The 24,415-nt window shown below is 47.3% G+C and overlaps 1 protein-coding gene across 4 annotated transcripts in view; it reads left to right on the forward strand.

The window, feature by feature from the left end:
- Nucleotides 1–24,325, forward strand: part of GCLC (glutamate-cysteine ligase catalytic subunit) — a 44,720-nt gene extending 20,395 nt beyond the window's left edge. Inside the window, exons 2-16 of one of the 4 annotated variants that reach the window (XM_061397841.1) lie at nucleotides 4,408–4,520; nucleotides 5,344–5,526; nucleotides 7,802–7,915; nucleotides 9,578–9,636; nucleotides 9,738–9,871; nucleotides 13,487–13,561; nucleotides 14,034–14,150; nucleotides 15,389–15,527; nucleotides 15,949–16,061; nucleotides 16,299–16,391; nucleotides 16,705–16,809; nucleotides 21,195–21,276; nucleotides 21,350–21,456; nucleotides 21,543–21,663; nucleotides 22,488–22,699. In XM_061397841.1, the coding sequence (XP_061253825.1) occupies nucleotides 4,408–4,520; nucleotides 5,344–5,526; nucleotides 7,802–7,915; nucleotides 9,578–9,636; nucleotides 9,738–9,871; nucleotides 13,487–13,561; nucleotides 14,034–14,150; nucleotides 15,389–15,527; nucleotides 15,949–16,061; nucleotides 16,299–16,391; nucleotides 16,705–16,809; nucleotides 21,195–21,276; nucleotides 21,350–21,456; nucleotides 21,543–21,663; nucleotides 22,488–22,609 (1,677 nt within the window). In that variant the 3' untranslated portion in view covers nucleotides 22,610–22,699. The other 3 variants (XM_061397839.1, XM_061397840.1, XM_061397842.1) reach the window with 3 other exon arrangements.
- Nucleotides 24,326–24,415: the final 90 nt, after the last annotated feature.

Genomic DNA, 24,415 nt, shown 5'->3' on the forward strand with positions numbered 1-24,415 from the left:
TAAACCACATAATAGTCTTTTGAATGTGCCTTTGTCTTTGATTCAGCAGCTCAGAAGTATTGGTGACTTTTATCCTAGTGGGATAGCATTTAGTCTTTTAGCAATAGAAACTTAAAGGATTTTAACTTTATTTGTAGAAAAAGTAGCGCACATTTTAAGTAGAGCGTCTCAAAACCTACTTGGACGTTTCTGTTGGGCCTGTCCTCCTTGCATTTAAAGAGACAACTGATGGGCACCAAATAGTAGTGCCTTAAATTATTTGCAGGGAGTTGTAATCTGGTCAGAGAACAGATGGCTATTTCTGCTCCTTGCAAATGATATGCTACTCGTGCAAATTTGAATCAGTCACTCTGCCCATTTATAATGCTCCTTGGGTGTCTGCCTCTAGAGCCGTGTTGTGTGCCGTGCACGTAGAGAGACACTGCACCACGCCAGCTCGGGTGCTATTTGAAGCTAGCAGGCGGAGCCAGTCCTTAGAATCGTGTTGTATGCAGAAGGGCCTCGACATCCTGTTTCGTTTTCCCTTTGATTTTGTCTTTTCCTCTCATCCTTTGTATGTAAATAGCAAGTTTAGGATGGGGACAAAAATCCAGAAATAATCAACTCCTTGTGGCTCTGGGTATTTTATATTGGAAACGCAGTCTTCTAATGTGTCACTTTTTGTAACTGAACCAAACTCCCTTACAGTTCTGGATTGGCGCCTAAAGAACGAGTTGTTTATTTGAGGGCTTGTGTGAACTAGATTGGAGAAGGCAATGGCACCCCAACTAGATTGGAGAAGACAATGGAACCCCACTCCAGTACTCTAGCCTGGAAAATCCCATGGACGGAGGAGCCTGGTAGGCTGCAGTCCATGGGGTCGAAAAGAGTTGGACACGACTGAGCAACTTCACTTTCACTTTTCCCTTTCATGCATTGGAGGAGGAAATGGCACCTCACTCCAGTGTTCTTGCCTGGAGAATCCCGGGGACGGGGGAGCCTGGTAGGCTGCCGTCTATGGGGTCGCACAGAGTCGGACACGATTGAAGTGACTTAGCAGCAGCAGCAGCATGAACTAGAATTGGAGATAAACGTAAATATATTGGGATGGAGGAAGGGGTAAAGAAGTTAACAAAAAGCTGGGAGGCTAAAGAAGCCTTTTGAGCCATAATTGAGAGACATGGAGGAGGTTGTAGGGGATAATTCAGAAAGCCTTAAATTTGAGTTTATAAAATGTTCAGGGAATTCTAGGCCTTCTAACTGAACTTAGATTTTATCCCCAAAATAAGTAAATTTTATCCAGAAGTTTCCCTTCTTCTTGTAAGTATTCTGTTTTTCTGTTTCACTTGCTTAATGAGATCATGGGTGATTATTTTTTAATTAGGGTTTGGTGTGTTAGCATTTTAAATGCCACCCATTTGGCTGATATTTAAAACTCAAACTGAGTCTGAGCTTTCTATTCTCTTGCCCTACCCAAACTTCTGGGCCAAGCGTGATTCTGAAAACAAGATTTCAATTATTTCAAAACCAGGAAACTAACAAAAGTAATTGCAATATAGGTTGTATAAATTGGTACCAACGTTCTTGCTCATTTTGATAAATAGACAGACAGTGGGAACCCAGTCAGCAGGGGAGTATCTCTTCATCTCTGTTTCCGGAAGAAGCATGTTATCTCGTTAAGAAGATAACTTCACCCCAACAGATGGGGCAAGGCAGATGTGTTGGAACCAGTGATCGAAGGAGGAGGATTCCTTCTACGCGGGACGGGGGGATCTGGGGGGCTCAGAATGCAGCATAGAGCAACGGCAATCTGAGCTGGGCCTAAAGAGGCAAGCTAACCCATCAGTGTAGATCTCCACCTAGAACTGTGTGAGCTCCGCTTCTGTGATGTAACATCAGGCCTACTTCATAAAGTGGAGGTATAATCCAGTCTGAGAGATTTGCAGCCAGTATTAGAACCTTTCCCTGCCTCACAGCTTACAACAGTTCTTTCAGAAGGCTTATCCCTATCCTTATCCAAGATTGAAATCCTCTGTGGTCCTAGCAACAAGTTGTGCTGGGCCTTGAGACCAGGCAGGCTGGGGTTCACATCGCTGCTGACACTCGCTGCCCTGGGCGGTCCGCTCAGCCTCTTTGTCCATCTGCAAAGTGGGTGATCGTGCCTACGGGGCGTGGTGGGTAAGACGACGATCCAGAGGTTCCTAGCAGACCACTGCTCATTGTGCTTGTTTAAAGGTGAAGTTGTTTCTCATACTTACGATATTTTCATATCTCCCCCGTGAGACCTAACAAAGTTTCCTGTTCCATCAGGCTTTAGCTTTTCAGGAGTACTGAATCTGTAGGTGTTACCTGAAAACTTGTAAATGTTGGGAGCAATTCCAGATTCTGCCGCCTGCAGCTTCCTGGCATTTGAACATTGAGTGATTGTACAGGTGCAGATCTCACGTTTCTGGTTCATGTATGTAAATCAAGCCATCTTACTCATTTTTTTTGAACTAAAGAAATCCGTGATAGAGAACCAAGAGTAGGGACTTGAACTCATCAATAAGACAGCTGTCTCGATCCCCTCAGGCTGCTGTAACAGATACCACAAACTGGGTGGCTTAAGCAACAGACATTTATTTCTCACAGTTCTGGAGGTCAGACAGTCCAGGGTCAAAAATGCTGGTAGTTTTGGTTCTGGGTGAGGGCCCTCTTCCTGGCTTACAGTCAGACGCCTTCTCGCTTTGTCCTCACGTGGGGGAGAGAACTCATCTTCCTCATCTCTTCTTAGAGGGTCACAAGTCCCATCAAAGGGCCCCACTTTGCTGACCTAGGTACACCCCCACCCCCACAAGGCCTCAATTCTAAATGCAGTCCAATCGGGGTAAAGGGCCTCAACATATGGTTGGGGGTGCGGGACACCAACATTCAGTCCATAACAGCAACTAATAAAAGTTAATTTCTTGTTGTCATTCAAGCCTGTTGTCAAGCTCTTTCCCAATGGTTACTAACATTTTTACCCTTTTGTATTTTTTAGCTGAAGGGCCAAACAGTCTCTTGAAAGTCTCTGATACGGATGTCTGACTCAGGCACCTTGCAAGGCTGGAGAGGCAGGTCCGTGTGAATTAGGCACAGACCAGACCCCCCCTCCAGGGGGAGCAGCCCACCCCCACCCCGGGCCTGCTGCTGGGCTTCCCGGCTTTGGTTTGTTTTTAAGGCTGTGATCTGGATTTACATGCAGAATGTCAGGTGGATAAGGCAGATAATGGGTGCCTTGTTGCTTGCCTCTTTTATGATAAGCCAGACAAAGTAATTCCGGAGAGCCAGCTGCCTCATGGCACAGGTCTGGGGCCTTGTGCAAAGGGTGCTCTCACATGTTTCCCTGAACGATCCAGCTCCAATCTTTTCACTTACGTATGGACGCTGTGTGTCTTATTTTAACCGTAAAGAGTGGTTCACAACCTTCAGGATTAATACCAGCTCTCATGACTTACAGCACACAATTTCAGGGAAAACAAAAGCAGGTTCTATTTATACTCAGCCCAGAAAAGTCTTACTTTGGTATTTCACTCTTGATTTTTATCAGAATTCCACCAGGTATTGTTATAAATGCACTAGCGCACCTTGAATTGTGAATTCTGTGTCAGTTCAGAGTCGGGAAGTGGCCTTAATCTACTCTTGAAAAACTGAAACAAAATTGCCGGGCGTCTTCCCTGGCAGTCCAATGGCAAAGACCCCGTGCTCCCAAGCAGGGGCCAGGGTTCGATCCCTGGTCAGGGAACTAGATCCCACGTGCCCCAACTAAACGCTCGCATGCGGCAGCTAAAGATCCCGCCTGCCACAACTAAGGCCCGGTGCAGCCAAATAACTAATAAATACTAAAAAGTGAAAGTAATGACATGTGTATTTTTAAAAAAGAAATTGCCAAAACTCTTAGGCTAACACTTCCATATCTATGTGTTTGATTATGATTTAACAGTCCACTAGCAGGGCTTACAGTGGGATGATTAAGTAACCTCCCAGTGAGGAAGGGTCATCTACCCTGATGAGTATGCCCAGGTAACCCCTTTCATAAATTTATAGTAAGCCCACTGAGGAAATACATTGTAAAATGCGACTGCTGCTTGGAGCCACGATTTACAGAATCTTATTTTCAAAACTTCTCTCTCAAAGTACCGTTTGTCAGAGTGGGCGTGTTGACCTTTCTAGAAGGGACTACGTCAAACAGGAGAAGACAGACTTGAGTGAGAGCTCTGGTCCCCCTGCCAGACCACTGTTGGCCGCTCTCTCCGGGTGTCGCGTCATACAGCACCATCATGTAAGCCACGGTGACTCCTGGCTCCCGTGACCCTTCCCAACCTCCCTGCTTCTCTCTCTCTCGAAGGTCACATCAAGCTCGAGTCTGGATGGAGGAGTGTTCATCTTTCTCTCCTTTATTCTCAATAGGTGGAGTACATGTTGGTGTCTTTTGATCATGAAAAGAAAAAAGCCCAACTGGTCCTGTCTGGAGAGGAACTTCTTGAAACTCTGCAAGAAAAGGGGGAAAGGACGAACCCAAAGTAAGCTGATGGACTGGGGGCTTGTTTTTGAGTTTCTGAAACTGTTAGGACCATCGGAGTGACATCTTTCCTCCCACTTACAGGAGACCAGGGATCCCAGCAGTTTAAGGCTCAGGCTCTGGTTCCCAGTTGCCTGGGTTCAAATCTTGCTCCCTCTACTCAATAGCTGAGCACCCTTAGGTGAGGGGCTTAGCTTCTCTGTGCCTCAGTTTCCTCTTCTGTAAATCAGGGGTGCCTCTTAGGGTGCTGACACTCTAAATACATTATTGAGCACTTGGAAGAGTAAATGCCACATAAAGTCTGTTTACTATTTAAATATTTAAAAAAAAAAAATTGGCAACGTGTTCCCAAGATCGCAAACCATGGTGCCAGAGAAAACTTGCAGATGGATTTTGTTTGGCTAGAAAGATATTTTTTTTTAAATATTTCTTTATTTCAGTAGACAGAGGTGAAGGGGGCATGTTCATTTTTCTGCCCACTAAATTTTGGGAGGCTGGGTTTGTGTTTGGAGCCCAGCGTTAAACTGAAGGAGCCTTCAGCCCTCACACCCTTCCCTGCAGAGTGGACGGGCTTGTTTGTCTTGGACAGTGCATGCCCTGCGTGCAGCTCAGTTATTTATAAATATTTTGGACCCAGCACTTGTAACCCTTACACAGTTAACACAGCTATGGAAGATTAACAGGCTCTGGGAACCGTAAAGCATTCTTGGCTTCTTGTATACCCAGTGTTTTGTAAATTTTTGGAAGCCGCTTTTTCAAAACTGAAAAGGGAACAGCCTGCAGCAGAAGAATAAGAGGGACCTGAAACCTTTTCTCCTTTGCAGCCATCCGACCCTTTGGAGACCAGAATATGGGAGCTACATGATCGAGGGGACACCCGGGCAGCCGTACGGTGGGACCATGTCTGAATTCAACACAGTTGAGGACAACATGAGGAAACGGCGCAAAGAAGCCACATCTCTCCTGGGGGAAAACCAGGCCCTCTGCACAATCACTTCCTTTCCCAGGTTAGTCCCTGTGTCGACGCCCGCAGCTGGCGCTTCAGAGCATCCGGTGTCCGGAGAGCAGCTCACAACCTAGCACTTGACCCCGCAGCTCTCATACTGTGGACGGTTTATCCTCGTCACGCTGCATCTGATAGAATCTGTAACGTCAGAGCTGCAGGCCGAGTCACATGCTGGCCTCCGGCGGTGATGGTGGTGGTGGGGCTGGGGGACTGCGGAAGGACCCGAGGGCCACACACTCCCCAGGCCAAGGGCAGGGAGCATTGTTTAAGGAAGGGCACACGTTGCCCCCTAGATCAGATCAGCGGGTCGGCTTCAGCGCTCCTGGGACGGGCGATGCACACAAAGAACACGGGAGCCGTCGGGTCATGTTTGGATCACGCTGAAACAAGTTAGGATTTCTCGTCAAATCCGCTTATGGCTAAAAGTTCACAAGAGTGAATGTAAAGTCAGTGGAATTCTGTCCTCGGCTTAGAATGAGGTACATAAATACCACACGGTTTTGTGTAGGACCTGTACGCAAGAATGCAGTTCTACCAAATCGTAAATCTGGTTATCTCTGCGAGAGATCTCTCAGTCATGGCAAAGTATGCTTACCTCCCCAAAGTTCAGAAGCACTTTGAGGATTGGTATCCAAAGCCTGGAACATGCTGAACTATTTTTATACCTTTTTTTCTTTTCCTGATAAATGTCCACTGTGAACACAGGCATTCAGAAGACACACCACCAGTCTGAGGACACTTAAAGGGAATTTTCTTTTTTAAAATCTCCACGGTCACATCGAAATAATCAAGGCCTTAATTGAAGCACCTCATCAAATATTTTAGAGAAGTATCTTTTTCTCACATTATGAAGGGAGGAACGTTGAGCGAGGAATACGTTTTATTCTAAAAATCTAATTTTTTTTTAAAGTTTATCTTCTATGATGGGAGGGTATTTTTGGATTTGTAAGCAAAACAAGAGTAATAATTATTGGTTTGTAAAAGCCTCATCTTAAATGCACAGTTAAGTGATCAGGAAAGTTTTGTTTGGGGATCAAGAGGGAGAAGACGACGGCTTTTTTCAGTGTGAACAGGGGGATTCTCTGTTCATAAACGGGCGCAACTGCAGGGTGGCCCTGTGACCCCGTGCTCACGTGACTGTTGACACGTCAATTACTCAGGCTGACGCAACCGGAAGTGCAGTTCCTCGGTCCCTGTGGCCTTATTCCGTCTGCTGGTGCTCACCCGGCAGGGCAGGTGGAGGGCGTCCCCACCCCTGGAGGTGCCATCGGATGGTCATCTAGAGGGAAGACCTGCATGCTGGGCATGCAGGTCTGAGTCCCGGCCGCCCACTTGGCGCCCAGCGCACTCGCGCTCACCTCCCCGCTCCGGCCCGATCCTGGTCAGCGGAGAGTGCCCAGGTCTCAGCCTGTCACTCTCTGTGAGGGCTTCTCCTAAGGCTTCAGGCTTGTGGTGGATAACGCAGGCTACTGCAGGAACCCTCCCAAGACCCCATCACATCTGGGACTGTTCCAGATATGATGGGCAAGTTCACTGTTTCACAAGGTGGTTGCGAGCAACTGGTTTTATTAAAGCTGAGACTGAAAATAAAGAAGGCACCAGCTAGTTTTGGCTCCTAGGCCAGAAATTCCCCACCCTGGAGCTGCGCACCCCCAACAGCCACTCTTCCTCTCCTGGCGCTGCTCTGTGAGTCCCATGCCCACCCCCAGCACACTCAGCAGTGACCTTAAATTTGGGAGAGCTGGTGGCATCACTGCCCGTGATGTGGAATTTGAGCTTTACATTTAGGGATGAACGCAGAGCTTTGTTTCTGTGTTGTAATTAAAGCGCTTCTTAAGTCAACTGAGATAATAGGCTTGGATTTCAGCCTCCGGGGGAAACCTGGGGGCGAACGGGGTCACCTGTGGGGGACCTGCCTGATCCAGAGGGATTCGGGAAGTGCTGGGCAGAGGCAGGAAACAGGAGACCCTTCCCAGGGCACCCACGCTGACAACCAGTACAGGAGCACACCTCAGACAGAAGCTCCTGGGGGAAACAGCTGAGGCGGCTGCGACATGTGCCCTGCAGACCCTGGGTGGACAGAGGCTTCTGATAAATCAGCCCAAGGCTGCGATCACAAGAGAAGAGCTTGGTGAGCAAGGTTGCAACGGGCTGGTTGCAAGGGGCCCAGGGTTGGCAGAACACCTGGACCCCCCCTGAAAAAGGCAGTGTTGCACTTGTGAGTTTTTAATCCTTGGACACACATTCTATCTCTTTAGTTCTTCAATTTGTTGTAGATTAGGCTGCCCTGGGTTCACGCTGCCCGAGTTCAAACCCAACCCGGTGGAAGGAGGAGCTTCCAAGTCCCTTTTCTTTCCTGATGAAGCCATCAACAAGCACCCGCGCTTCAGGTGAGTGCCTGTGACTCAGCGCCTGGCCTCTGCCCTGGGGGTGCATTATCCCCCCGCGACCCTCCTGTGCGCTTCCTGAACTCCGAAGAAGCCAGCAGACGCGCAGCTGCACCGGCTCACACCCTCCGTCTCCCACGGCTGCACGGCCCTTGCCACTTGTTTCCAGGCTGGATCTGCCCGTTTTCCTAGTCATCCTAAAGTTGTTCACTTAGCTGCAAATTCATTTCAACCCCAGGTCATTTCAATTCCTGTTTGGAGAAGCTTTCTTGTCGTTATTTTTATCTTTTACCTCCGGTGTCTGTGATCTCCTCACCCTGCTCGTGTACCTTGACTATAAGGTAACATGTCCAATGCCTGTGTGTGTGATAGGCACGCGCTACCTGCTGCTCTGTAGTTTTGATTCCAGGGTTTCAAGTTGCTTTAGGGCCCCCACCGGTCTGACCTCAGCTTTGTACTTTTGGGTCTCCCCTGTCATCCTGAACCCAGGCTCCTGACCTAGGGTTACAGCTCAGTGTTTGTTCCTGTAACACGTCTGCACACCCACTACGAGTGGAGTCTTTGGGGAAGAGGAAGACCCAGAAGCTTAGTTTCCAACATTAGGGTTAGGGTGTGCCAAGGAGGAGATGGTCAGCTGTAAGAAAAGGTAGATTGTGTCCAAAGATGGCCGCAGCCGACAGGAGGGTGCTTCTGACCGAGGGGGTCAAAGCCGGCCTCCCGCGAGTGGTGGCGTCGTGCCGGGCGGACAGCAGCCCTGCCTGGTGAAACCGTAATGCGAGGCACACGTGATTTTAATAGTAATTTAGTAGCCACGTTAAAAAAGTTAAAAAAGTAAATGACATTTATAGCTATATCCATCTCAAGGGCCTCCCTGGTGGCTCAGACGGTAAGGACTCTGCCTGTAAGGCGGGAGACCTAGGCTTGACTCTGGGTCCGGAAGGTCCCCTGGAGAAGGGCGTGGCTACCCACTCCAGCATTCTTGCCTGGAGAATCCCATAAACAGAGGAGCCTGGTGGGCTACAGTCCACAGGGTCGCAAAGAGTTGGACACGATTGAGTGGCTAATGACACACATACATCCAACTTGCAATGAGTATTTTTAAATTACTAGTAAGTATTACTTTATTTCTTAAACCAAGTCTTAAAAATCTGCTGTGTGTTTGCCCTCAGAGGACATCTCTTTTAGGACTGGCCGCATGTTCGGGGCTCACAGCGTCCCTGGGGGCTTCTGGATCAGGTGGTGGGCCGTGAGATGGTGTTAAGCTGCGGGTTGGATGCGGGCAGCGATGAGGTACGGGGTCCCGTGAGGCACAGAGAACGTGAGGACCTCAACTTGGCTCAGGTTTTGGACTTAACATGGAAAATGTTAGAAGCATAGAGTGAGGCCAGACCACGGCAGACCTTGAACACTTGAGCTTGGTTTGGGGAGTCACCCGGAGCCGGGGATGGGGGCTTGGACAGGAGAGAGGGTGATGTTCTCAGGCAGGAGCCCGCGGGCGAGGCTGCAGGAAACCCCTCAGTCTCGGTGCATGTGATTTTTCTGTAGGGCTGCCTTAGGGGACTTGTCTGAGGGAGGAGCCGTCCCGTGTAGCGCTATGTTATCAAATTCTTCTTCCACATGAGGGTTTTTGGGCCGCCCGCTCAGGACGTCTGTTGTCTGTTTCAGCACGCTCACCAGGAACATCCGGCACCGGAGGGGCGAGAAAGTGGTCATCAACGTGCCCAGTGAGTGTGGGCGGGAGGGGGCAGCCCTGCCCCGCTGTTGACGCTGACTCTCTCTCACTCCTTGCTCTCTCCTCTTTCTCTCTCTGTTTTTATTACTGCAGTCTTTAAGGACAAGAACACCCCAGCTCCATTTATAGAGACTTTCCCTGAGGACGAGGAGGCCACGAAGGCCTCTAAGCCCGACCACATTTACATGGACGCCATGGGCTTCGGGATGGGCAACTGCTGCCTACAGGTACCGTGCAAAGACCCAAAGAGGTGCTTCCGCCTCCACTTCTCTCCATTACCTTCTTTTCTTGAGGTGTGCGTGTTTCATCTTTAAAATTTTCATCAGGTTGAAATATTTTTGTAACTAGTAACACCTTTCTGAAAACCACTGGTTATGTCAGTAAATTCATTGGAAGGTATCTCTGAACAGATTATGCAAAATCTTGAGTTCACTGCGAAGACACAGTTGCTCGTGAACTTAAAATGTGGAATGTTCCAGGGCCACTGTCTCAGTTCTTTCTGTGCCTAATTTTTGCTGCCATCTAGTGATGGTTTAGCTTTGAGATTGTAAACACTGCTCAGATCTGTTTCTGAAAATGAACCCTGGATGCACCCCGGTGAGTTTGTGGTCCAAGGGAAGGGTTGTTTGGACTTTAAACTTCTATCTTCCTGCAAGGCTGTATAGTGGTATAAAAAGAATCAATATTTAACAGCCCCGGTTTGCCTTGCCCCTGGCTGTTTCACAGGACGTAGAGTAGCCTCGCTTTTAATGACATGATTATACTGCCCTCCCCACCCCACCCCGGGTCTAATCTGATTGCTGGTGCCTACGGCAGCGACGCATCCCCATCCCATAGACGATCTGTGGGGGGACCCCTCAGGCTGCCCGCCAGCCTGCACCCGGGCTTCAGCTGTCATCTCTCAGGTACTTGGCTAACTCCTTTCCCTTCTGGCCTCAGTTTTCTCAACACTTGAAAGAAGAGTTTTTATTAAGGCCCCTTCTAAGTCTGACTCAGCTCATACTTTTTTGTTGTTTTATTAACAGCAATACTGGTTTCAATCTTTAGTTTGTTTAAAATCATGTTGGGACCTTCCTGGTGGTCCAGGAAAAGATCACCTTAAGGTTAAAGAGCAGGTTAAGAATTCGCCTGCCAGTGCAGGGGGACACAGGTTCGATCCTAGCCCAGGAAGATTCTGCATGCCTCAGGCAGCTGAGCCTGTGCGCCTCGAGCCCACGCTCCACAACACGAGAAGCCGCTGCCGTGAAAAGCCCACGCACAGCAGCCAAAAATAAGTAAATACAAATTAAAAAAATAAAATGTTAGAAGTAGGAGAGGCTCAAAACTAGATATTTCAAACTGAAAATCTCCGATAAAAAGGGGGGCCTTGTTATTACTTACGGAGACTTTTTCCAGTTCCGATTACTTGGCTGGTGGAGCACCGTGAAGCCTGACCCCACATGGGATGGCTCTGCTGTGCACACACGGCTGGTGACCCTGTGTCCCACCATCTCAGGCAGCTTCGCACAGAGGCACACCTTCCTGCACTTGGATCTCGGATGTGTTCATTTTTCCAACTATGTATAATCAGAATTGAACGTGAGAGTCAGATGTATCCATGCTAAGTGTGTTTAACTGTGGCCGAGGATCCCATTCCCCCGCTTTCCCCGACTTACTGATGTAAGTGGTATAAAGCGGGTCTGCCAAACCTAGGCCATGAGTTTCCTTCCAGCTGGGCACACTGCATAAAAAAGGAGACCTTTTGACTTTTAACTGCATGTCTGCTTAACTATCTTAATTACAAATATTTCTGAGGAGAGCCATTAAACTCTAGAACTTAACAGTGCGTGGCTTTAAAACTGTAGCAGTGTATTGGAATGCCAGTTGCCTTTTTTTCATCAGTTTACTATTAAACCGAGGTGTTTTGCCGCAGACTGCACTGTCGCCCCATTCCAGAGGGATCATTCTTTGCCTTGATACAGTGTTTATACAAACAAATGTGTCCTAATGGCAGGTATTTTGCATTTTTATTGCTTGTAGATACAGTTTTCCATCCAGTTTAAGCTTTGTCATGGGTTTAGGGTTGTTTTCTTTTTCTAAATGGCGTATCCAGCCACCCCACTTTCAATACTACTCGTAAAAGTCTTTAGCCCAAGTGCTGTGAGTAAGTGGAAAATGAGACAGGTTCCACCAGTCTCCATAGAAGTCTCTGTGTTATCTTTTAAGTGGAACCCTAGAAACTACCCATTATAGGAAAGCAGGACAAAATGATTTCAAAGTATTGTTTTAAGGCTTTTGAGCAACTCACTATACAGAACAAAATGAATTTTAACCATATTCAAATTTTTGACTCTCGGGGGACTTTTCAGGAATCATTTAATAAGTTCATACATGTTATGATAGGCTCCCTTCCTCCCCCCACCCCCAAGAAAATTCTATGATTTCAACACTGGGTACTAGACAAATTTTAGGTATTTAGTTTTCTAAAATCAATTTTCCTTCTTTTTTTTCCCCTCCTCATTTTCCTGAGGGGAAATTGCTTCTCTTCTTTATATGATACTTTGAAAGGATACCAGAAGCCAAAACCATTCATATATTCATACCTTGTTAAGGTGTTAAGATTCTTTTTTCCCTTCCCATCATTACGGCAGTGATGTCCTGTTTGGTTTGGCTGTGGCTCTCTCAGTCCTGGGGTAAGGAAGCTAGCTCTTAAATGTACTTAACATAACTAAGCTGTAAGCTGCATCACTGCTGTAACTTGGTTACTGAATTCCAGCTGCCAGTTTTCTTAAGCATATTTTTCTAGGGTTGACTTTTCCAGAATTTGCCTGTAAATGTAGCGTGTACTAGACCGTCTAAGAGACACCAATCAAAAAACTGAGAAGAAAGCATGCTTACAGGTCTCTTGGTCACTTCCGTGGCTCTGTAAGCCTGTCGTGTCCTGGTGCTACAGCTCCCCACCTGCCCAGGTCTGCTCTCTCTGGTCTGTGCCCACCGGTCTCCGGGCCCGCTGTGGCTCTTCTGTGCCTCCTCCACCAGCCTGCAGTTCTTCCTGGGCAGTCGAAGTGTTTTAAACTGCCTTCTCTTCCTGCCTTCTCTACAGTCCTGCCCCCTCCCAAGCTATTACCCATGGTGCCACAGTGGGGAGCTTTGAAGCCCATTATTCACGTCTCCAGATTCTCCTTTTGTACCAAAATGTATACAAGCCCGCAGCCAACCGCACATGGATGGCCAGCCATAGAGGAGAAGTGCCTGGCTGAGCTTCATTGTTAGTATCAGATCAGATCAGTCACTCAGTCGTCTGACTCTTTGCGACCCCATGAAATCGCAGCACGCCAGGCCTCCCTGTCCATCAGCAACTCCCAGAGTTCACTGAGACTCACGTCCATTGAGTCAGTGATGCCATCCAGCCATCTCATCCTCTGTCGTCCCCTTCTCCTCCTGCCCCCAATCCCTCCCAGCATCAGGGTCTTTTCCAGTGAATCAGCTCTTCGCATGAGGTGGCCAAAGTACTGGAGTTTCAGCTTTAGCATCATTCCTTCCAAAGAAATCCCAGGGCTGATCTCCTTCAGAATAGACTAGTTGGATCTCCTTGCATTCCAAGGGAGTCTTAGGTCCTGTTTTTCTTTCCTGACTTCCTAATCTTAACATCAGAACAGGGTTATTTATATCCCATGCAAACATGATTAAAGCCATATTCTAGACAAGTTCATCCAAGACAGCTTTTAAAACTGGCTTCAGTGATGGGATCATTGGAATGACCTCACATGCCATAAGCAACGACCTTCCTTCTCGGACTGGCTCCTTGGGGAGGATGGTGATGATTTTGTATTATTCTTTAATAATCTGTGATTCTTAAACAGGTAACGTTCCAAGCCTGCAGCATATCTGAGGCCAGATACCTTTACGATCAGTTGGCTACCATCTGCCCAATTGTCGTAAGTAGAAATCACACCTAATTTTAACTACTCTTTTATATCAGATAAAGACTGCATGTGCAAAATTCGCTGACTATGTGCTATTTAAGTCCAGTTAAGACTTCATTTAGAACTGAACTAACACAACTAGTATGCAGACAGAGAGCTCATGGATAAGTGTCTAAGCTGAAGAGTTTAGCAGTGCTTTAGCTAGCGAGGCATTTATGTGTTAAACGTCAAGTTCAAGCATAGCTTTTTCCTTCTCTCATCCCGCCTGCCCTCACCGTCTAGAGAGGATGATTCAAGGAAGCAGAGGCCGGGGCTGGCGTCACTCCCGCCGTCCTTCCCCAGAGCAGGCAGGCGCAGTGCCTGTGGTAGGGCCCGCAGGGTGGTGCACCCTGGCGCTTCTAGACCGGGGGTAGCCGCACAGAGCATTCTTCAGCGTGCTGGTGACACTTTGACCTTGCAGGTGCTGACTTCTGTTTGTTCCTAGATGGCTTTGAGTGCTGCGTCGCCTTTTTACCGAGGCTACGTGTCAGACATTGATTGTCGCTGGGGCGTGATTTCCGCGTCTGTAGATGATAGAACTCGGGAGGAGAGAGGACTGGAGGTGGGCACGCTTTTCCTTACCAGCCTTTTGAATCCGGCAGGTGACGTGGGGGTCTTGTCGCCACTCACAGTGTTGAAGTCTCCCTTAAACCGTTTTCATCTTGAGTGGGTTAGTCACACACGGGAAGAAGCTGACAGCTTATCAGCCTGTCTTTGGCTTTACGGTGTGTTTGGGGTGAGAATGTGGGAAATATGATTTGGTTGGGGGGCGGTGCCAAGTTAATTTCCATCATTTGTTGAAATCTGTGTTTGTTTTGCCCTCTAAAATTGATAGAACAGTTTTTCTTTATTTTGGAAGTCAGTGCTGATGGCTGTTTTTACCAGAAAGCTTTTTGGCGCTACATGAGTGCTTTGTCTATGGTGCTTTCTCTGCTGGGGAAAGCGCAATCTGTTGTCAGATTCCTTGGCCCCTTATAAAAGGTGAGTTTTGCCTAAGAAGGGTAGGTTTGTGCCTCTTGTTTGCATGTTGAACTCTGACCCTGCATCTCTCCAACCAAGAGTGCGTCAGAACCGCCTATAGAGCTCTTTAAAAATAGTTACCCAGCCCTGGTGGGTAAAAATAGTTACCCACCCCCAGACCCAGTGAGTAAAAAAAGTCCAGAACTGAGACGCAGATGTGCATATTAGTAAGAGTCCTCACAGGTGATTCTCATGTTCTTGACCAGGGCTGCACTACTGCTGCTCTGGTCTTTATATAATTGTTCATGAAGTGTTGACCATACTAAGTACAAATAAGCTTTAAAGTAGACATTTTAATGGTTTTTTAACGGTTTAAACCAAATTTTTTGGTTTACATTATGAAAGTGAAAGTGTTAGTGGTTTAGTCATGTCCGGCTGTTTGTAGTCCCATGGACTCTATAATATATAAGCCCACTAGGCTCCTCTGTGTCTGGGATTTTCCAGGAAAGAATACATGGTGGGTTTATATTTTTGCTCTCAACATGGGCGTTTTCTAGTCTTAATAATAATGGCGATCCACTTGTTAAAAAAAAAAAAAAAGAAACATGTATATATATTTAATTGAGATCTGAGAACAGATTAAATTGTCTCCAAAAAAAATTTTTTTTTTTTTCTAATACTTTTCAGGGTTAACAGCTATTTTTCAGGATCTCATGTTCCGGTTGGACAGTTTTATGTAATTATTTATAAAGTATATAACCTTTTAATATAATTACTTGGGGTATTAGTTTATTTCCACATTACTTTATATGGCATTCATTTGTATTTTTTCAATTTTAGCCACTGAAGAACAACCACTATAGGATCAGTAAGTCCCGATACGATTCGATAGACAGTTACTTGTCTGAGTGTGGTGAGAAATACAATGACATTGACCTGACAAAAGACAAAGAAATCTACGAACAGCTGTTGCAGGAAGGTAAGCCTTCATTCCCCTTGTCTAGATTTGACTGTAAGCCTTTAGTTCTTCAAAACTCTCTTAAACTCCTTTGCTTACTCCCATCTGGCTTCTATTTTTAATGTGAGGTCTCTTAACTTTTCTTACGAGGCTGTTTGCCCTAAAGTTTCAAGTCCCAGATACTTGTGAGAGCTTAACTTTTAGCAAAAAGAGCTGACTTTGGAGGTGTGTCCCTCAGATCCCCACGGGTGTCATTTAAGGGGTGAACACAACTCCGACACTCCCCTCGGGTCTGCAGGATAAACTCGGGGCGGCACAAGAATCCTGCACAGTCCAGCGTCTCCTAAGCTCCTAGCTGCCTTTCTTCAACCCCCCGAGCTGTCTACCGTCCCCGGGGCGTGGAGAGCAGCTCTGGAGTGAGCCTGGTGTGACCTCTCCGCAGGCCTCGACCACCTGCTGGCCCAGCACGTGGCGCATCTCTTCATCAGAGACCCGCTGACTCTGTTTGAAGAGAAAATCCACCTGGATGATGCCAACGAGTCCGACCACTTTGAGGTATCTGCAACAAATGTTTTAAAAAATAAAGAACACGACTGCTACGTTCAGAGTCGCTGACATGTCACCTCACTTCTGTTAAATGCTCGCTGTTCAGTTTCCTTTGTAGGTCGAAGGGTATAGACAGTAAATAGTCTGCTTCACATGAAGCAGAGTCACTATTAAATATGAAATCATCTTAGTATCTTCTTGGATATGTGGAAAACTGGTTTTATTCTCTTTTTTTTTTGATTACAGAATATTCAGTCCACAAATTGGCAGACAATGCGATTCAAGCCTCCTCCTCCAAACTCTGACATTGGGTGGAGAGTGGAATTCCGGCCCATGGAGGTATGCGGCCTGCGGGCAGGAACCGACATGGTCGGACCTATTCCCACCTGACCGCCACCCACCCACCTGTACCCTCCCCAGAGGCTCGGGTTACCCAGACAGCAGCACAGATCGTGTCTGTGTGTGTGTGCATGCGTGCGGCATGCGAGCCCAGTGGCTCGGGAGGACTGCTTTCCGGGAGTAGCCTTTGGGCAGAGGCTTCCGGTCCCAGGTGGGGGCTCAGGAGGTGCATGGCAACCGCTGTGACCCGCAGGGCCCCTCGGGGAGGCACCGCTGGCACAGTGGGTCCCTGACATCTTGGCCCCACGTCCAGGTTCAGCTGACAGACTTCGAGAACTCCGCGTATGTGGTGTTCGTGGTGCTGCTCACCAGGGTGATCCTGTCCTACAAACTGGACTTTCTCATCCCGCTGTCCAAGGTAAGGATGGTGTTCAGCGTCGGGCTGGCCGTGGGTGTCTGGATTATCATCCAGTGCACCTTTCCAAAGCTTATACTATAGATTTGAGGACTGTTTTGGTGGAGACGCCTGAAAAAAAAGTGCTGATGGTAGCTCCTTACTTGGCCCATTTGAAGGACATTAAGAGTTTCATTTGAATAACCGCTAATTTCTAGACTTTCGATTTAAGACGGTGGGAGGGGGTGCCCCCCAGTGTGTTTCATCCTGTCAACTCCCAGGCCGGTCACAACCTTCGCGGGAGGAAGGGACCCGTAACTACTCAGTGCAGGGAGGGGGCAGCTCAGCGGTGCTGAGCTAGGGAGGTTTCTGGAGAATGTGGATGTCAGGGCACCATCGGAAAAACAGATCTGAATCCGCTTTAGCCCAACTAAAACCAAGATGGAGCTTTCTGGAAGCCGTTCAAGGCCTTGAAATAGCTCCAGGCTGTGAGGCTGCAACGCTGCAGACCCTGGGGCCATAGCCAAGCAAGCACGGAGGCCTTGGGCTCCCAGCTGGAGGGTCTCAGCACGGAGAGGGGCTGGGAGAGACTGCCAGGCAGAGTGGGGGTCTGCGGGGCTCAGGGCCAGAGCAGAGACAGCGGGACACGCTGCTTGTCCCAGCAAGCATGGGAGGAGGACCAGAGCCGCCGGGCCAGCGCCTGCCCCCAATGCCCCCTTCCTCTGTTGGGGCCACTCCCGTCGGCGTGCGCACACGCACCCTGAAGAAGTCTGGCGGTCAGGCTGACCCTGCCTGCCCACTGCGCCTAGGCCCAAGGTGACCTGCAGGACTCTGCGGGCCCCTGTTAGCCTTGTGGGGCACCCCCTGGGGAGATCAGCCCATGTCACGGGTCCCCGAGAGCTGCCAGTCTAAGCCTTTGTTGATGAATGTAAATACACTTGACCCTTGGACAACACAGGCCTTAGGGACTCTGACCCTCACACAGGCAGAAAACTACATGTAACTTACAGTCGGTTCCTCCGTGTCTGAGAATTCGAGCAGCAGCAGATCATGGAGTACTGTGATGTTTACTGCTGGAGAGCATCTTCATCTAGGGGGACATGCGTTGTTCCAGGGTCAGGTATAGATATCTGAAAGGCAGGAGAAACTTGAAAACTTTTAATAGCCTTATAGAGAAGAGCCCATGGGCCCCCAGAGTGTGTTATCCTCAGTAGGACACGGTTAATTTGGAAACTGGAAAGAATATTTTAAGAAATTCTCACTAATGCCCTTGAAGAAATTCTAGAGAAGAGCCGCATCTTAAATAAACAAGCCCTGTGGATCAAAGAACATTTGGAGAGCAGAGGAGTTCTCAGAAACAAAGGATGTGGTGGCCACACTTTTAATACTCAGTATGCTCCCCAGTAAGCAGATATGGTTGAAGGTCAAAGTCACTGATTTCGGGAACCAAGCTGAGTTCGTCCCTGTAGGACAGCAGAGAAACGGAACTCATGGGAAAAGCAGGAGAGAAATTCTTTGAAAAGTTCAGTGTTTGTCTGTAGTCTTCACAGAAGAGATGTGAGATACAATAAAGAACATAAATGAATATAATTTTTCCTGAGTAAGAGTCCATTAAGGATGAGACAGAAATAGGTAAAGAGCAACCAAAATCTAGGAAGAATCTCAAAGTAAAGATCAGTTGTCCAGAAAGGACAGGAAATTAGGCTACTTGGCTTTCTGCCAAAAAGAAGAAAAATCAGTTGGTCTCATTTCTCATCTGCAATTTTAAATGCTGGAAGAGATGGAGAGAAGTCTCCAGAATCCTGAAGGTAAAGAACTGGAACCGTGGATGTCTCTGGCAGCCAAGCTAGTCTTTAAATTCCAAGTGATTATAACAAAAAAGGTGAAGTTAGGGCTCAGAGTCAACCAGAAATCTTACCTAGCAAGGGGCCAGTGGAAGGAGGGGAATAGTAGATGCTTCTTAATGGCTGACATCTGGGGAAAGAATTTCAAAACTGCTTGTCCGTCTAGTCAAGGCTATAGTTTTTCCAGTAGTCAGGTATGGATGTGAGAATTAGACTAGAAAGAAAGCTGAGCACCGAAGAATTGATGCTTTTGAACTGTGGTGTTGGAGAAGACTCTGGTCCCTTGGACTACAAGGAGATCCAACCTGTCCATCCTAAAGGAGATCAGTCCTGGGTGTTCATTGAAAGGACTGATGCTGAAGTTGAAACTCCAATACTTTGGCCACCTGATGCAAAGAGCTGACTCATTGGAAAAGACCCTGATGCTGGGAAAGATTGAGGGTGGAAGGAGAAGGGGACGACAAAGGATAAGATGGTCGGTTGGCATCACCAACTCAATGGACATGAGTTTGAGTAATCTTCCAGGAGTTGGTGATGGACAGGGAAGCCTGGTGTGCTGCGGTTCATGGGGTTGCAAAGAGTCGGACACGACTGAGCGGTTGAACCGAACTGTCTGAAAGTAAGAAGAAACACTTAATGCTTAGAAATAGGATTTGTCGCCTCTAATCTCCTGGCTAAAGGGGGTGGGGAAAGAACAAAGACAACTTCAGAGCCACAGCAGTGGGTCTCTGGCCATGGGCATGGTAAGACAGTATGCCCAAGAGAGCACACAATGGGGAAAATAAGATGAAGACAAATTTGAATAGACTGTGTTCTCCTATTCAAATGCTGAAAGAGGTGATCTAAAATGGCAGTGCAATTTGCATAAGATACACCTAAAACACGGACAGATATAGACAGTAAAGAGCTCCATAATGACCTTTTAAAAAGAAAACAGGAATGGTGAAGTTGTAACAGAGAAATGTGAGAAAGTCTTAAATGAGATACAGAAAGCAAGTTTATCCACTTGCTCATCCAAGATCTTTAGAGCCATGATTCTTTTTTTTTTAATCTTCCAGAAAGCATAGCTTCTCAAGAGCATAAGCAAATTTAAGGGCACTGTCGTGCAGTGGGTAAGATACTGGTCCGGGTGAACACTCAGTTTGCTTGCACCACTTACCAGCCTTTTCACCTGGACGGTCGGTGTCTTCTCGGCGTGCAGGTGTAGAGTGGGGCCGCGCGGACTGTCCTGAGGCCCCGTCGGGATGGTGGAGTAGACCACTCACAAGAGCGCCCGTCCCGTTACTCAGTAACTGAAGGCCGCATAGTCAGAGGAAGAGAAAAGCCACAGCGGAGGCAAACAGCATGGCTAACGAGCCGGGCTGGGTCGTCTGTGTCGCAGACCTCATACCACACACGCCTTTTGAATGCCCTGAGGAAGAATATCAAAAATTAATCGAGGGAAATTTTCATTTCTCAAAACTAGACAGAGTACAATAAGTCACATTTCCACCAAAACTCATCAAGAAAATGTTCAGGAAAAATTTAGCCGTTGGAAATTTTAAATTGTTTTCCTAATAGGTTCTAGATTAAATCAAAATTAGAACTGTAGATTGTATAGGAAAATGATGCTGGCAAAGCTGGTCTCAAGGGAAAACCGTAGCTTTAAATGCTTTAACAGAAAGATTAAAAATAAACCCAAGTAGTCAAATTCAGAATCTAAAGAGCAGTAGTAAAATAGACTGAAAAAGGAATTTATAAAAGCAGAAATTACAACTGTTGATCTTTGTGACTTTTTGTCAAGACTAAGAAAAAGACAAGTGTTGATTAGGGTTTAAGCCAGACATAGGAGGATTATTATTTGAACATGTTCCTAGGACTATCTATATTAATCAGAAGGTCATATGTACCTTTTAAAAAAAATAAATAACTGTAGGAATTAATGGGTGCAAAGCTGATCCAGGACTTTGTCTCAGCCGTCCCCTCCAGTGTGACCTCTGACTTGTGTCCGTTTTGTATATTGGAGTGTTCTCTAAGATTTCGTTATGTTGATCGAAATAAATGAAGAATTCAGGAAGAGGGAGCTGGGGGCTCCTGAGGAAGTGGGCAGAGCCCCAGGCGGGCAGGCAGCATTGGCGACCTGCCCACTGCCAGGTGGTCGGGTGAGACAGCAAAGCCCTGGGGGCCAGGAGGACAGAGGGCCCCCCACCCCCCAAGGCAGCAGGGCCTCTGCGCTTCCCTTTGTGCCTGCAGCTATGAGCTGGGATGGCTCCGTGCCTCCCTGGCACCGTACATTCCCCCCAGGTTTTCCCAGGCAGCCTCCACGCGTGTAAGTTTCACATGGATTTCTAAGGTGCGCATCTGTTCAAGTTGCCCCGTTATTGAAAAGCATGTCCCAGGCTCGGGTTGAGAGACACGACTCCACGTGACCGTGCAGCCTCTCTGGCCCCAGCCAGCGCTGGGGATGGGAGCGTTCGTCTCAGGTGGGTGCCCACCACAGAGGCCAGTGGCCCCACCCACGTGGGAGCAGGAGTGTCCCCAAATTCGGGAACATTCTGACGTGGCCGCGATGGTTTTCCTCCTTAGGTTGATGAGAACATGAAGGTCGCCCAGAAGCGAGATGCCGTCCTGCAGGAACTGTTTTATTTCAGGAAAGACATTTGCAAAGGTACCGCCTTTTCTTGCATTTCTGGGGTCCCCGGAGGCAGCACCGGTGGCTAACGCGCCCTGCTCCCCTCCAGCAGGTGGCAATGCCGTGGTGGACGGCTGCGGCAAGGCCGCGGGCAGGGCGGAGCCAGCGGCGGAGGAGTACGCGCTCATGACCATCGACACCATCATCAACGGCAAGGTAGGGCCCGCCTTGGCCTGTGCCCCGCCTACCTGCCCAGAGCCCCCCCAGAGCGCCCCTGCCTGACCGTGCCCTGCTCCTCGCAGGAAGGCGTGTTCCCCGGGCTGATCCCCGTCCTGAACTCCTACCTGGAGAGCATGGAGGTGGACGTGGACACCAGGTGCAGCATTCTGAACTACCTGAAGCTCATCAAGAAGAGGGCGTCCGGTACGGCAGCCTTGGCTTTCCTTTGTTTTTTCAAAAAGAATCTCTTAACATAGGCTTAACATCTTAACATAGGAATCTCTTAACATAACTCAGAACCTCATGGTCTTAAAGTACTCAGTTTTTAAAGCGGTCTTTTATTAGAGTATACAGCATCCTGATCACTGCACTTTCCCAGGTAGTGCCATCTCTGTGGTTACACACCCCTTGTCTTTTGCAGTCTCCTTTGAATCAACAGCGCTTTTTCTCTTACTGGTTCATAAACTAGTGTTGAATCTTTAACCCGATGGCATTTTAGGCGATGAAATACCGTATGTGGATGTTTGTCATTACTGCCCAACTGTGTGTGCTCTGCAGCACCCCGGACTCTCTACATGAGTCTAAGCATCTCCAAGGTGAGCCAGCTGAGCACACAGCTTGGACTCGGGCCCTCTAGCCTGGCTCCCTGTAGGGCCGCCCAGGGACCCCTGCTTTCCCAGCTTTGAGATCCCGGTGGCCAGGGAAGAGGACAGCAGCTTGTGTGTTTCGCCTGAGGCTTCTGTAATGTTTCCAGAGCCAAGAGGATGACCCCCCAAGTGCTGTCTCTGCGGGTTTCTCTCTGAGTGCATCTACACACTATTCTGTGTCCCTCTTGGATCAGGTTGCTCTGGGGAGCACAGAGTCCCCCGTCCAGGGCAGTCTCTGACACCAATACGGGCAGGTTTGGCTGGATGGGAGGACACAGACTGGTCAACGTGTGTTGGCTCCTGTGTCTTAGGGCGGGCGGCGTCCCTGTATGGGTGGCACCTAACAGGTCTCATAGCAGCAGGGCATGTGTGTTCTTGCAGCCTGCCTGCAGCATGAAACCCTTCCCAGGAGGAGTTCTTCAGACGAGGTGAAAAACGTCTTGTTCCCAGCCCCTGTCCTGTGGCTCGGCCCAAATGCCACTCTTGATTCTTCAGGGTTGTGATGTCCAGCTGCTAAATGTCAGGTTTCTAAAGATAAAAGCCAAACCCAACAAATTAAAAAACTATTACTAAGTTGTCATTAAAAAAAAAAATTATTTTCCCCCCTCCAGGAGAATTAATGACAGTTGCCAAATGGATGAGGGAGTTTATCGCAAAGCATCCCGACTACAAGCAGGACAGTGTAATAACTGACCAGATGAACTATAGCCTTCTTCTAAAGTGTAATCAAATCGCAAACGAATCGTGTGAGTGCCCAGAGTTACTCGGACCAGCGTTTAGGAAAGTCAGGTACAGTGGAAGTAAAACCGACTCTTCCACTTAGACACCCTGCAGGACGAGAAGCCCTGCCCCGTGTTCCCGAAGAACTGACGGCTGGACCGGCTGTGTGCATTGTGTGAGGAGCGGGGGGTCATGGCGCGCTGCACTGGCAGAGGCGGGATTAAGCAGACCTAGAGTTTATACAGTGTACATGTACATAGTAAAGTATTTTTATGATTAACAATGTATTTTAATAACATTGTACCTAAGGTTCTCATGAGCTGGCTTGTACATTTTTCAATTCTGACTCTGGAGCAGCTGCTGTCTGAAGCAGTTTTGTAAATGTAACTTACCGGTAACTGTACTATATCTGCATTCCAGAGTTTAAAATGTTTACTGTAAATTTTGGCTTTTTTTTTTTTTTTTTAAGGCTTTAACCTGGTACCTGATTCACTGAAAATTCTGTCACTTTACCTTGAAAACAGATTGTCCTGCTCATTTTCTTTGCATCATCTCCTTTGGCATATATGTAAAATCAATTTTGAATCCACCAAAGTGCTTCAGGGGGAAGCTTGGGGTTCTGGCGCCTTATCTGTGACAATTCTCTCCTAATTTGAATAGCTAATCCCTTGGTAACCCTGTCCCAGGCTTTCCCTACTAAAACAAAACCCACTGAACTGATGGTACTTTTTATCCACATTTGCTAATTTTGGTGTTAAGTTTAAAGACGACTCTGGAAGAAGAAAGACTCTGAGTTCACATGTAGTGATTATTGGGGTGTTTTTTTTTTTTTTTTTAAGGACAAAAATAGGGAGAATCGTTTTTCTCCTTGTACATAACAAAACTAATATCAAAAATGCCACCAGCTCTTCTCTTGTGGCCCCTGTTTTTTTTCTGATTGCTGCTGTCTACTTAAATTTTCAAATCAAACGCAGCTGCTGAAGTTTTTGTTTTGTTACTTTTCCTCTGGTTTCCAATAAGCATATTACAGACATTCTTCGAAAAGCCATTCATTCTAGATTTTACCCAAGGAATATTTTGCATAGCTGCTCTGCAAAAATCATGATATGCACTAAGTTTTGTGAATCAGGACCCTAAATGTTTAATTGTAAATAATTTAAGTTGCACACAATTGTTAGAGCTTTTTTGTTGACATTTTTCTCTGATTAATTAAATGTCTTAACTACTTCTGAAATAACTATGTATAGTAGATTATGCAAACCTTTACAGGCATAAATATTTAAACTGTCATGTTCATTTTAAGAAATTGCCATAAAGCTTCAGCTAAGCCTGTTCATGTATAAATATTAGAGTTTGTGCTATATTTCTTACATGCATTTTGGAGGATAAAAGAATGCCTGTTTTTCCTTTGCAATTTGCTTATGTAAATTCAGGTTGTAAAAAGGCAGTAAAACGTTTGTGGTATAAGGAAATAAAAGAATGGAATTGGCATTGTGAAAGCTCTCGAAAGTGAGTTCTACAACTAATCGGATGGTGGTGGATTGTTTTTTTAATTAGCCCAAATACGCCAGAAAATGATTTCTTCATCA

Source organism: Bos javanicus, chromosome 23, assembly GCF_032452875.1.
Source record: "Bos javanicus breed banteng chromosome 23, ARS-OSU_banteng_1.0, whole genome shotgun sequence".
Lineage (NCBI taxonomy): Eukaryota > Metazoa > Chordata > Mammalia > Artiodactyla > Bovidae > Bos > Bos javanicus.